General features: G+C 39.6%; 1 protein-coding gene across 2 annotated transcripts in view; it reads left to right on the top strand.

The window, feature by feature from the left end:
• Positions 1-889: 889 nt before the first annotated feature.
• Positions 890-13737, top strand: part of LOC125465745 (rap guanine nucleotide exchange factor 5) — a 171305-nt gene continuing 158457 nt past the window's right edge. For both annotated transcript variants that reach the window (XM_048559532.2, XM_048559525.2), the window contains exon 1: positions 890-1173. In XM_048559532.2, the coding sequence (XP_048415489.1) occupies positions 1000-1173 (174 nt within the window). In that variant the 5' untranslated portion in view covers positions 890-999. The remainder of the gene's footprint in view (positions 1174-13737) is intronic.

Here is a 13737-nt window from a genome sequence, read left to right as displayed (position 1 = left end):
GAATCCTACCATGTATGGCACCTTGGCATATATTTTAGACATTGTGTTATCCTAACAGTATTTGACAATACAACAGAGTAATGCCGTGGTACACACTACCTGTTGCATTGTCTTCATTCTTTAAATAGTACAAGATGCAAAGTGGCAAGATGTATTTTTATATGTCGCTTGCCGTTAATTAATAGAACAGTCTCTTGGAAGTCCGGCACAAGTAAGGAACAAACAGCAATTACTTTAATGAACAAAGAGTAATACTAACTAGCTATTGAAATTATTATATAAATGAACATTGTCGTTGAAACAGACGTTTTAAAATCTCAAAGTAAAGCAAAGGATTCATTATTTGTTTAACAGAAGAAAGAAATGTACATTGTGTAATTGGCAAATGCAGCATTTGAATATTCATTAATTATTGTTAAATACTTTTATTGTTTAATTATTTGCTTTAGAGTAATAAGCTAATAAGCATGACAAATCTGAGATACTGTGTCGCTGGACATTATAGAACTCTGATAAGGATCAAAGCACATCTACAGTATTACAGTTTAGAAATTCATTTGTTCATCTAGTGTCTGCTAACACAAATGTAACCTAAATTTTAATATTTACAGTTGATTTTTTTGATGGTTAGCACTGCATTGTCCAAAGTAGTGACATTATTTTGAACTGCAAAGCGTCAGTTGTGACAATTTAATTATTAATTGTGAATGTTCAGATTTGTATGAAACAAAAATTGAGATGGAAACCAGCTTTCTCAGAGCACTGGAGGTTTACAATGGAAGAGGAAACATTGCATAATGGGATATCCTGCACCTGTAGGTGACCTCATTCAGTATGCGATATACAATGCAGATGCAGATTATATGCACAGCAGAAGGCAAATGGCTGGGTGGAGTATGTAAAACTGCAGCTTATCAAACAGAACACAGTGGACTCAGCTGCAAACTGAACTACATTGCAGTACAGGAAAAATGAGTATCTGTGCCAGCTTGTGAGAGAATGGCTCAACGGACTGATATTCCTGGCAGTTTCTGTGTCCCAGAAGTAGGACTTTTAGCTGCTATTAAATGGAGCAGAAACGTAAAGGGGCAAGGACAATTAAAACAGAAGATAAAAGACCTACCTGCACTTCTGAAAAATGGATTGAACCTCAAGAAGAAGCAGGCTGATGTGGTAATTGTACAATTCTGCAATTTATACTGTAATCAAATAATACAGGGCAAAATTATATTACATTTATGAGAGGATGTGATCACTATTTTACTAGGTATTCTTTTGCAAGGTTCAAGAGGAAACATTTTATCGAACAATATAATATGAAGCAGGTAATTGTAATTTGCTGACAGGTTACATATCTTTGCGAATAGATTGTTTGCTATTGAGGGTGGAACATATATTAAATACAGGCTCAGGCGAATAAAGAGTTTTTTTTAAAAAGACACTTTTAATCTGCAGTCATGTACTGAAATGTTTTGAGGAAAACTCAAACTTTATAATCTAATTTCTATTGTTTGAATCTGTCAGGAGAGTTTGATTATTCTATTAGTTTGAACCGTAAGACATATTAACACTTCACACTTCGTGATAAACATCGTAAACATCAATTAATTGCTTAAAACAAAATGTCACTTTGTAGTTTTGCATACTGCTCAATAGAACTGGTAGCTCAGTAATGTAAACGAAATACTTTTGCAAAATATTATCTGGGAGAGAGGGAAATTTGAAATTGAAAGCATTTTGCTGAGAAAATTGAAGGTCACTCAAACATGCATTGTCTGAACTATTGTTATGGCATATTACACATTTTTTGGTATCTAAAAATAATAGCAGAGGTCCCCTGAGTGGAAAATATTCTTGGTTTTCAATTTACTGCAAAATTGTAATGGCCTTCTCTATATTAGCATGCACAACTTTAAAAAAAACTACAAAAAACTAATATTTTGCTCAAATACTGTACTTGCATGTTACCATTCCTTTAGCAGATGGCAATAACAATATGACACCACAAACAGCTCAGAAATAAGTATGTTTTTAGTAATATGTGGCTGGTCAAAGGATAATACCGACTAATTACAATTCTTGTCACATTTTTATATTAAACCTCTGTGGTGAAGAACTGAGTGGCAAAATGTAATTGCACAGGCTCCTTCAACCTTGGGGACATTGGTTTGAGTCCAACGCACACTGATTAGATGGCAAAGTTTCTTGCTGTACTAATTGACTACCTCACTTGTGGAAACTGTTTGGTGTGAGGAATGTAAAACTTAAGACTATAACACATTGTTAAGGCAGAATAAAGTATCACCCTGTGTTGCACCTCATTAGGGAGAGAGAAGTGCTTAATGCTGCATGTCAGCAATAGAAAGCCTTTCTATTCCATGTCACTGAAATTTTTGACTGTGAACACAAAAAATTACAAAACTGTATTCATTTTAAAAATACCTTCATAATTGTCAAAAATGTTAGAATTTCAAACGAGTAATAATACAATGAAGTTTTCGTGTTATCATTTTGCTTTGGTTTAGTTAACTACTAAGTGCATATTTCCATTATGTTGTGTTAACTCAATTATTACAAATATATAGGTCTTCCTGAGCTTTTCCCTGCTTTGCTGATATTCTGTAATGACAAAGCTGTCAAAAAAAAACTTTTATCATGAACTTGCATCACAGTTAGGAAACTTCAGACCAAACCAAATCCAACATTCTGTTCTGAAAAAGCTCTCAGTTTGTCAGCTCTGACAAATTCCACCACAACTGTTGAGATAATCCATGTGTTGTAAAAGAAAATCAAACCACCCATTCTCTTGATATCTTTTAAATAATTCCAGAATCCATGTGCTGGTGAAATAAAAACTAATATTTTCTCCCTTGAACCATACTCTATCCATGTATCAAGTTTTGTTATAAACCATTTATTAGTTTTTGAGAGAGTTTGTTTTATAGATTAACAAACTGGTTGAAAACTTTACCTCTGCCGACCTTCAATGATGAAAGGCTTAAAGCAGCCCATTATATTAATTTTTAAAATGTCAATTTACCTTATCTCTTACTGTTAATGGGTTCTTTAAAAATATTCCAGGATCTACATTTGGATCTAGAAAACTAACCAGGCTATCATTGGGGACAATATCATAAGTGTGCCAACTTTAGTTGAGATCTGTCCAGCAGGTTTTGAGATGTCCTATGGACAGACGAACAAACAGGGTCAAAGTATTGCTGCTGCTTCGGAAATGCTGGTTGGGTTACTGCTGGCGCTCCTTTCTTCTGGGATCTTCAGAACCTGGCTTTCACAGAAATGTGCAGTGCAGCATCCCTTGGGATACTCCGCTGGGATAAGACAGGATGTGTTAGGTTTTAATCAGAGATAATGGGAACTGCAGATGCTGGAGAATCCGAGATAACACAGTGTGAGGCTGGATGAACACAGCAGGCCAAGCAGCATCTTAGGAGCACAAAAGCTGACGTTTTGGGCCTAGACCCTTCATCAGAGAGGGGGATGGGGAGAGGGTTCTGGAATAAATAGGGAGAGAGGGGGAGGCGGACCAAAGATGGATAGAGGAGAAGATAGGTAGAGAGGAGAGTAGAGGTGGGGAGGGGATAGTTCAGTCCGGGGAGGACAGACAGGTCAAGGATCATTGGCAGATGTGCAGGTGAACATCTGCTTGATATGGAAATTCATCTTGGGGCCTGGGATGGGGGTGAGGGAGGAGGTGTGGTGGCAAGTGTAGCACTTCCTGCAGTTGCAGGGGAAGGTTCCGGGTGTGGTGGGGTTGGAGGGGAGTGTGGAGTGGACAAGGGAGTCCCAGAGAGAATGGTCTCTCCAGAAGGTAGACAAGGGGGGGGATGGAAAAATGTCTTGGGTGGTGGGGTCGGACTGTAGATGGCGAAAGTGTTGGAGGATGATGCGTTGTATCTGGAGGTTCTGTCCGTCCTCCCCGGACTGACCTATCCCCTCCCTACCTCCCCACCTATACTCTCCTTTCCACCTATCTTCTCCTCTATCCATTTTTGGTCCTCCTCCCCCTCTCTTCCTATTTATTTCAGAACCCTCTCCCCATCCCCCTCTCTGATGAAGGGTCTAGGCCCAAAACGTCAGCTTTTGTGCTAGGTTTTAATACTCAGTTTTAATATGAATGCCTAGATGATGGGTGGGTGAGTGCTTTGGGGCACTCAGTCAGGTTGGTGAGATGTTCAGGGGATTGGGTAACTGAATATGATGTTGGGGGATCCATGGGCCGGGCTAGGGGTATAAATAGATTGACAAACTAGTTTAATCAGATTTTGGGGTAGTTGAGACATAATCAGCAAGGTGGTCTGATGTTTGTGAGGCAGTTGTGGTTTGGCAGGTTATTGTGGGGGTGGGGGTGGGTGAGCGTTTGGCGTCAGCTGTGTAGTTACCCAGCAAACAGACCAGGTTTTAATCCATCTAACTAATCCAGCAAGTTTAGAATCTGAGATTCTAAACCGACTTGGAGATATTTGTGGAGGGCACCGTGGAAAAGAGAAATTGCCCATTCTCAAGTAAGGCTGTGTGTCAGGACTTCCACAGGGTCCTGGTGTACATCTTCAGCCATTCAACCAGCCTCTGCAGAATACAAGCTAGAATATTTGGCCCATAACCTTTTGCTTATCTTCATTGGTCGATGTCCTAAAAACTACAAGTGACATTAATTGAGAATGCAATACCTCTTTTGTAATGGAATGCTACCGCACAACACTTACCCAATAGTCATACAATATTGTTTAATTTCTACTTTTGAATTTGGCCATAACTCAGTGATAAAGGAAACCATTTTACTCTTGGGTAGCATCACTTGCCAGCCATTTATTTAAGCCATTTGATCAAGAAGAACTTGATTATTGCTGAAAAAAGACACATTTGTCTCTGTCAATCATCAAGCAACTTGTGTATTCTCCATGGTAAAACCTCTACCAATCAGAGTCCACTTGCCAATAAATCAGCACTCTCCAGGTTATGGTTCTTGCGCATGGTGGTAGCGGCCCTAACTTGGGAGAGAACGTCCAGTTTCAAAACACAGCTGTCACAGAGTGTGTCATAGGTTATTCATATCAGTTGATTATTTTTAAGAGTTCTTAGTATCTTGCAACATAGTGCAGTGCCCCTACAAAAAGGGCTAGGTTTAAATTCCACCTCAGAATGGGAAGGCTATGAAACGGCATCATACAACATCCAAATAGACTGATCTAAAACAAAATCAGTACTCTCTGCTCATACAGTATAAATGTTATTTCCCTTTGACTGTCAGATGAAAAATGTCACAATGTGTTTTTTCAACATTAATCACTTTTTATTGATTAGTTCCTATCAGTGTTCTTGCAGGAAATGCTAAAGTTTTTCTTTTACGTAGCTAATGCAAACTTGTGAAAAGCCTTTTGTATACCTGGCACTGTAATAGTTGCTTTAACCTCATTTTTATTTATCATCACAATGTAGAACACATTTATTGCTAGACTGTTGGTGTAATATAAAGTTTGTGTGATTTTAGTTTAGAAATCAATGCCAACAAGTAAGTAATTTTATTGAACAGATTTGTTTTGCAGAAAATGCTTTGATTGGCCATTCATTATTGACTGCAATACTCGTATGCAAACAATTGCATTCTAATTGTGATTTAATAACACTGCAATTAAAAATAGTCAATTAAAGTCTGCTTCCCATAGGATGGATCAGTTCAGTGAAGTTGTCAGTAAATGTTCTTGTTGTTACTTTATAGATGATCATCTGTCAAATACTAGCATTAGAAATATTCATTTCATGACATTTTGTCTGTATAAGGTCAAATTACTGGCTCTGCAGCTTTCTGTTTAGATGAAAATGTGCATTTTAGTGTAGTTCGTTTAAAAATGTACATGTACTAATATCCAATACAATTTCTTTTTTCTTAATTTGCCATATGGTTTTAAATGGGCTATTATTACACCGAATTCCTGTGAAAAGGGGTTTCCTGATTGTTCAAGCATGTACAACAAGTGTTCACTACCATCCAGGTCATGACTCCAGTTTTAGGGCAGTCAGCCGTTCGCATGAACCTGCATGCCTTGTTTGGATGTATTTCATCTGCTTTCAGCTAAATGGAGTATGGTGTAGTCGCATGGCTGCCCTTGAGAATTGCAAAACAGGAACTGTTCATTTCAGTCCTGTCCCCAGCAGCTCATGTTTACTATTGTCTAAAAAAGGAATGGTATTCACGATGCCACTGAAGACGTGGGTGACCCAGTCTTCTCAGGATGTGGGATTAGAAGCTGTCTAAAAATAGAAATTGAAATTAGGAAGAAAAAATGGGCAGATCTAAGTTGGTACCATGAATCAGTGTGTTGCCATTCATGTTTGAGGACTAGCTTATATAAATGTCTTTCTGTGATTTGGTTAATGGTTGGCAGGCCATACAGTGAATTGGATGAATGATATAAAAGTGCAAATAGATTACAATGAGGATTTTCCTCGTTATGGACTAGAACTTGTTTACTTATACTACATCATGTGCATACGAGATAACGAGGTGTAGAACTGGATGAACACAGCAGACCAAGCAACATCATAGGAGCAAGAAAGCTGGCGTTTTGCTTGGCCTGCTGTGTTCATCCAGCTCTACACCTTGTTATCTCGGATTTTCCAGCATTGGCAGTTCCTACTATCTCTGAAACTATCATGTGCATTATTTGGCTTTTCAAGCAATTCTGACAGTCTAATGTTCCATGGAAAATCTTAATTCATACTTTTTTGAGCAACTTGACTTGGGTTTGAAAAAAGTACTAAAGTTTCAATCATCAGCTAAGTTGTCTGTGTGGAGTTTGCACATTCTCCCCGTGTCTGCGTGGGTTTCCTCCGGGTGCTCCGGTTTCCTCCCACAGTCCAAAGATGTGCAGGTTAGGTGGATTAGCCATGCTAAATTGCCCGTAGTGTTCAGGGATGTGTGGGATGCTTCAAGGGGCAGTGTGGACTTGTTGGGCCGAAGGGCCTGTTTCCACACTGTACGTAATCTAATCTAAGTTATTACACTTCATTTTAAAGGGTAGCACTCAAATAAAAGTGTCTTCTTTCTCCGAGATCCCCTCATTGGTAGTCTAACTCTCAAACTCACTCTCGCAGTATGGAGGAGGTAATTTACAATATCCATTATCAGAGCTGGATTGAGTGCCTCAGATGAAGGTCATAGCTGTTCTTCTCTGCAGAAACCCCCGTCCACACTACCTTGGTCATATCTAATGGTGTCTTGTGGCCAGTAGCAGGAAGTAGTCTGCACTCTTAAATGGTATGGAAGAAGTCATGCAGCAAGCAAAAACCATGATGTGACAAGTTGTCTGGATGGAGACATCTTGGAAAAGAGGTGACTCCTCCGATTGACTTTTCATGTGAAGCTGGAGTACTCTTTCATTTGGACCTTGGAGAATTTTTCATTTCAATAGTAACGGAAATCTAAAAGATGGACAATTCCATTTCAAAGCTTTGTGAAGAAAACCATACTCTGAATTTCAGCTCTGACATTGGGTTGTCTGCCTCTTTAAATACGGCACCAGCTCCTGGATGGGGATTGGTGTTGAGGGCTTCCCAACATCACAATGGTCTCCATTATGTGAACTGGCTGAATGCCTACATTACTTGCGTCAGGGACTTACCAATGTATAATGGGGCTGGAGTGACCATATCTTTCTAATTTGCAGCATCATTGGTGATGGTAGGGTTAAATCCAACCCAAAGATTCTCTTTTGACTGTTTTATTTATTAAATTTCTCAAGGGATTGTGCACTATAGTTCAAAGGCGACAAGGCCCAATGACTGGATGCTGGCTAGAAATGCTGGATATTAGACTAAAACACTAGATTAAAATGTCAAAAACATTATTGCTACAAGAAAGATGTAAAAGCATTGTTGGCAGGCAACTTTAAAATGTTTTGATGGAATTTAAATCTATTGTCATAGCATGCTTACTTCTTGCTAATTATTAGCTATATTAATGAAAACAAAAGTAATAGTTGCGACTTAAAAATTTGCATTAATCTTACCAGGCCATAGAGGTGCTCACTCATTAAAGGGAGAGAGAGAGAGACAACGGGTGGTGGTTTAACTTGAGGTTCACTACGCCTCAAGCACAGGAGTCATTCATGGTAACCTGTAGCTCCTGTATCTTTCCAGGTCTCCAAATTGCCTGGTTCCATGGAGGCTGGTGTGTTTTGCATTATTTTTAAAACGGCACCTACCTCAACACCTCCACCCTCTCCCGCCCTCTTTATCCCCACATCCAAGCTTGTCAGCATGGCCAGGGAAAATCAACCTAGGAATTCTCCATTGGCTAGAAAAGGTAGAATACTGGGCAGGATCAGTTGAAATGTTGAAGTCAATTTCCACACAAATGAATAGAACTAAAACCAACATAAAAACTCCCTGGATAGTGCAAGGATGACATTTTCACTCTCAGACATTTTAGCTAATGAAGTTTGACCTGTGGCACTAATATAATTATATCAATATCAAACGGAATATGTGGCGTCATTACGGTTTTCAGTCAGTGTAACAACATCCTGCACCATCAGTTCTGGAGTTTCCCCCGGGAGTTATCCGTGTTTCTCTCCTGTGTCTCATCTGCCGATTACTCCTTGGTGATACCAAACAAGAACACAATGTCGGGTTCCTTACCTATTTCACCACCATTTTTTTTTTATTTGTCTCATGTCCCCAGTTTAGAGCTCAAGATCTTGAGACATAGGAGCAAAAGTAGGCTATTTAGCCCATCAACTCTGGTCCACCACTCAATGAAATCATGTCTAATCTGATAATCCTCAACTCCGCTTTCCTGCCTTTTCCCCATTACTCTTGATTTCCTTACTGATTAAAAATGTGTCTATCTCAGCCTTTAATGCAGTTACAAACATAGCCTTGACAGACTTCTGCAGTAAAGAGTTTCACAGGTTAACCAGACCCTGATGGAAAAAAAATTCGTCCTCATCACTGACTTAAATGGATGGCCCCCTTACTCTGAGATATAATTTCTGCTCTATACTCTCCCATAAGGAGGAACAAGCTTTCCACATTACCCTGTCAAAGCCCCCAAATATCTTAAATGCTTCAATAAGGCATTCTCTTCAAAACTTCAATGAATTAAAGCCCAAGCTACTCAGCCTCTCTCCATAAGAAAATCCTCCACATGCAGGACCAACCTGGTGAACCTTCTCTGGACAGTCTCCAATTCCAGTATACCTTACCATAGATAAGGGGAAACAGAACTTTTCACTCTATTCCAGGTTCTGTTAGGGTGAAAGGCAAGGCTGGTAGGGAATGCTGGATGACTGGAGAAATTGAGGCTTTGGTCAAGAAAAAGAAGGAAGCATATGTCAAGTGTAGACAGTGGAGATTGAGTGAATCCCTAGAAGAGTATAAAAGCACGAGGAGTACTGTTGAGAGGGAAATCAGGAGGGCAAAAAAGGGACATGAGACAGCTTTGGCAAGTAGTGTTAAGGAGAATCGAAAGAGATTTTATAAATACATTAAGGGCAAAAGAGATCTAGGCAGAGAATAGAGCCCTTTAAAGATAAGCAAGGTTGTCTATGTGTGGAACCACAGGAGATGGGGGAGATACTAAACAAGTATCTTCATCAGTGTTTACTGTGGAAAAGGAAATGGAAGATATAGAATGTGGGAAAATAAATAGCAACCTCTTGAAAAACGTCCATTTTACAGAGGAGGAGGTGCTGGATGGTTTAAAATGCAAAAACATGAATAAATCTCCAGAACCTAATCAGGTGCACCCTAGAACTCTGTGGGAAGCCAGGGAAATTATTGCTGTTCTCCTTGCTGAGATATTTGTAGTATCGATGGCCACAGGTGAGGAGCTGGGAGACTGGAGGTTGGGTAATGTGGAGCCAACATTAAGAAAGGAGGTAAGGAAAAGCCAGGGTACTATACACCAGTGAGCCTGACATTGGTGATGGGCAAGTTATTGGAGGGAATCCTGAGGAACAGGATTTACATGTTTTTGGAAAGGCAAGGACTGATTAGGGATAGTCAACATCGCTTTGTGTGTGGGAAATCGTATCTCACTAACTTGATTGAGTTTTTTGAAGAACTAACAAAGAGGATTGATGAGGGCAGAGCAGTACATGTGATAAATATGGACTTTAGTAAGGCATTCGACATGGTTCCTTGTGGTAGACAGGTTAGCAAGGTTAGATCACATGGAATACAAGGAGAACTAGCCATTTGAATACAGAAGTGGTTCTAAGTTAGAAGACAGAGGGTGGTGTTGGAGAGACACTTTTTAGGCTGGAGGCCTGTGAGCAGTGGTGTGCCACAAGGATCGGTGCTGGATCCAGTGCTTTTTGTTGTTTATACAAATGATTTGGATGTGAACATTGGGAGTACATTTAGTAACTTTGCAGATGACACCGAAATCAGAAGTGCAGTGGACAGTGAAGGACGTCACCTGGGAGTACAATGGGATCTTGAACAGATGGGCCAATGAGCTGAAAAGTGGCAGATGGAGTTTAATTTAGATAAATGTGAGGTACTGCATTTGGAAAGACAAATCAGGGCAGGACTCATAGACTTAATGATATGGTCCTGGAGAATACCACTGAACAAAGAGATCTTGGAGTGCAGATTCATAGTTCTTTGAAAGTGGAGTTGCAAGTAGATAGGATAATGAAGAAGGCATTTGGTATGCTTACCTTTCTTGATCAGTGCACTGGCAATGGGAGTTGTAAGGTTATGTTCAGGCTGCACAGGACTTTGGTTAGGCCATTTGTGGAATACTGTGTGCAATTCCGGTCTCCCTGCTATAGGAAGGATGTTGTGAAACATGAAAGGGTTCAGAGAAGTTTTGCAAGGATGCTGCCAGGGTTGGATGGTTTGAGCTATAGGGAGTGGCTGAATAGGCTGGGGCTATATTCCCTGGAGTGTCAGAGCCTGAGGGGTGACCTTATAGAGGTTTATAAAATCATGATGGGCTTGGATAGGGTAAATAGTCAAGGTCTTGATCTATGGCTACAATTAAGCAAAGTCCAATTATTCCCCCAATATGTCAGCAGACTGAAAGTGATGAGAGTACAACTACAACATTTAAAAGACATTTAGGCAAGTACATGAATAAGAAATGTTGGAGGGATATGGGCCAAGTGCACGCACATGGGGATAATTTAGTTTGAATTATGGTTGGCATGGACTGATTGGACTGAATGGTCTGTTTTCATGCTTTATGACTCAGTAACACTGGGAAGTATCTTGGTGTTCAAGGATGGGAAAGTTGTGGTTGGGTGAAATGTTAAGTGTTTGAAAATCTCAATCTCTATTACATCCTTTATTATTTCATTGGTGGCTGCACATCAGCTGTCTAGACTCTAAGTTCTAGAATTTAGTTCTTAAAGCTCCCATCTCTGGGCCACTTTATCACATTAGATTCACTGATCAAACATAAATTGGTTTTGCCTGGTGCTTGGCAAATTTTATAAACTCAACAACTGGTGATACCCAGCCTCTTTCTGATCGAAAGCTATTAAAATTAAAGTATTTGGTAGGGAATCTTTCCTTCCACGGTTTAAAAACTTTCAATGTTACTGCAGTGATGCCATGACAAAAATGCAATATCATGCAATTGGATTAACAGGTCACTTGAATGTAGTCTGCATTGTGTTAATTTATAATTTATTAGTTTAGTTTGTGCTAGTATAAAGATCCCTACATCTGAAAGGGAACTTCCTGTTCAATCTTTTCATTGTTCTGGAATGCTATGGCATGATACGGAAGGACTGCATTCTCAATGGGAAGAGAAATCTTCCAGAAATTATTTCAACACTCCTAATTATTAATTGTATAAAGGTACAAAATAAAATGAAATGTTCAAAGCAATTGCATAAAATCTTGTGAGACCTATAATTGAACATGAACACTGTTAATTCAGAGTTACGCTAAAAATGGAAACACTAATAATGCATCTCTCGTAGCTCAGAGAGCATCCTTCCACTTCATGAAATGGCATTGCTAATTATCAGTTAATAAATAATGAATACCATCAATGAACATTGATTGTTTCAGATATTAGCAGCACCAGGAAATGCCTTATTTGGCTGAGGAAGAGAATTCCATATGGACTTCATTTTTATTACCGTTAAAGAAGGTTTATCTGAAAAAAGACATTAACCACAGCCGTGAGATTCATATCTGAGCAAAATAATTTAAAATGCATCAAAGTAATTCCCATTGCTGTGATATTCTAAGGAAGTCTTGCAAATATAAGTAAATAGTTTCATTTGAAAGCTGAGGCACCTTTTAATGGGTTTCTCTTGTAAATTACCTGGTTTGTCCCAGGTCTTTAGTCAAAATTGATCAGGACTGCTCAACCACAAGACTGGCAATTCTTTGCCTGTTTGATGCCAGGTCCTGGGCAATCCTCATGAATATGTCAATCTTGGAGATAGAAAGCTCTGACTCCTGCATCTACCCCTCCACAACCCTCTGTACTGTTAATTGTAGTCTCGACAGAATTGAAAGTGCTTCTGAGCCTCAAACTATTCTTGGTGGGTAGATGCCAGATATTTGATATAGCAACATTCACTCTTCTTTTGCATCCATTGTGAGCAAATAAGGAAAGTAATCCATACATCATATGCTATTCCAGCAACCAGTTATCAAGTAAATGAAGGCTTTTAAAACTATAGGACTGCAATTAAACCATTATATCTTAAGTTTCTGAGCTGCTCATCTCTTTATGAAGAATTAGTTTTCACTGTCCACAATGCTACACTTGAAAGTTGAGGTACTTCTGTGAATAGCCTTTGAACAAGGTATTGTTTGGGATTATGGCCTTGGGGAAAATGTAATGAAGAATTTGCTGGTATAATCGCATTAAAAAATTCACTTTTATATTTAGAACTTTCCTGCAAAATTTGATATAAATATATAATATAATTAATGAGATAGAGCTCTACTGCAAGCTGGTCTGAGATATGATGTATAGACGTAACCCAACTTGTAGCATTATATGTCACAGAAAGTTGTTTTAATGATCATCTTGACATTGTCCCGCAGGTATGAGGCACTTGCTCCCTGCGTGGATGAGGAACAGGGCTGCAGGAAGGATGAGTCAACTGACCATGGCACAATGGTCCAGGAGACCATTCAAGACGGGGAAACAAAAAGACAGATTGTAGTGGTAGGGGACAGACGGTATCCTTTGCAAGAAGGAAAGAGAATCCTGAATGGTGTGTTGCCTGCCCGATGCCAGGGTGTGAGACATCGCTGACCGGCTTCAGAGGATACTGGAGAGGGAGGGGCAGGATCCAGTCGTTGTGGTCCAAGTAGGTACCCACAACATAGGCAGAACGAGGAAAAAAGACCTGTTTTGGGTTTATGAAAAGCTAGGGACAAAATTAAAAAAACAGGCCTCTGGATTGCTGCCCATGCCACATGCAAATTGGCATAGGGAGGCGAGGATCAGGGAAGTAAACACGTGGCTAAAAGAGTGATGTGGGAAAGAAGGTTTCCTTTTCATGGGGCATGGGCATCAGTTCTGGGATAGGAGGGATCTATATCGCTGGGATGGACTCCACCTAAACAGGGCTGGGTCTAGTGTTCTGGCAAAAAGCGTAAATAGGGTGGTTAATAGGACTTTAGCCTAGTAAGTAGGGGGGAAGGGAGAAGTGAGCGTAGAGGGAGAATAACAATTAATGTAAGGCAAAGCAGCAGGTTAGCAGGTGATGAGGAAGCTTCAACTCCATTGAAAAT

The sequence above is a fragment of the Stegostoma tigrinum genome, chromosome 2, assembly GCF_030684315.1.
Source record: "Stegostoma tigrinum isolate sSteTig4 chromosome 2, sSteTig4.hap1, whole genome shotgun sequence".
NCBI lineage: Eukaryota > Metazoa > Chordata > Chondrichthyes > Orectolobiformes > Stegostomatidae > Stegostoma > Stegostoma tigrinum.
This window is presented reverse-complemented; position numbering and strand designations above follow the sequence as displayed.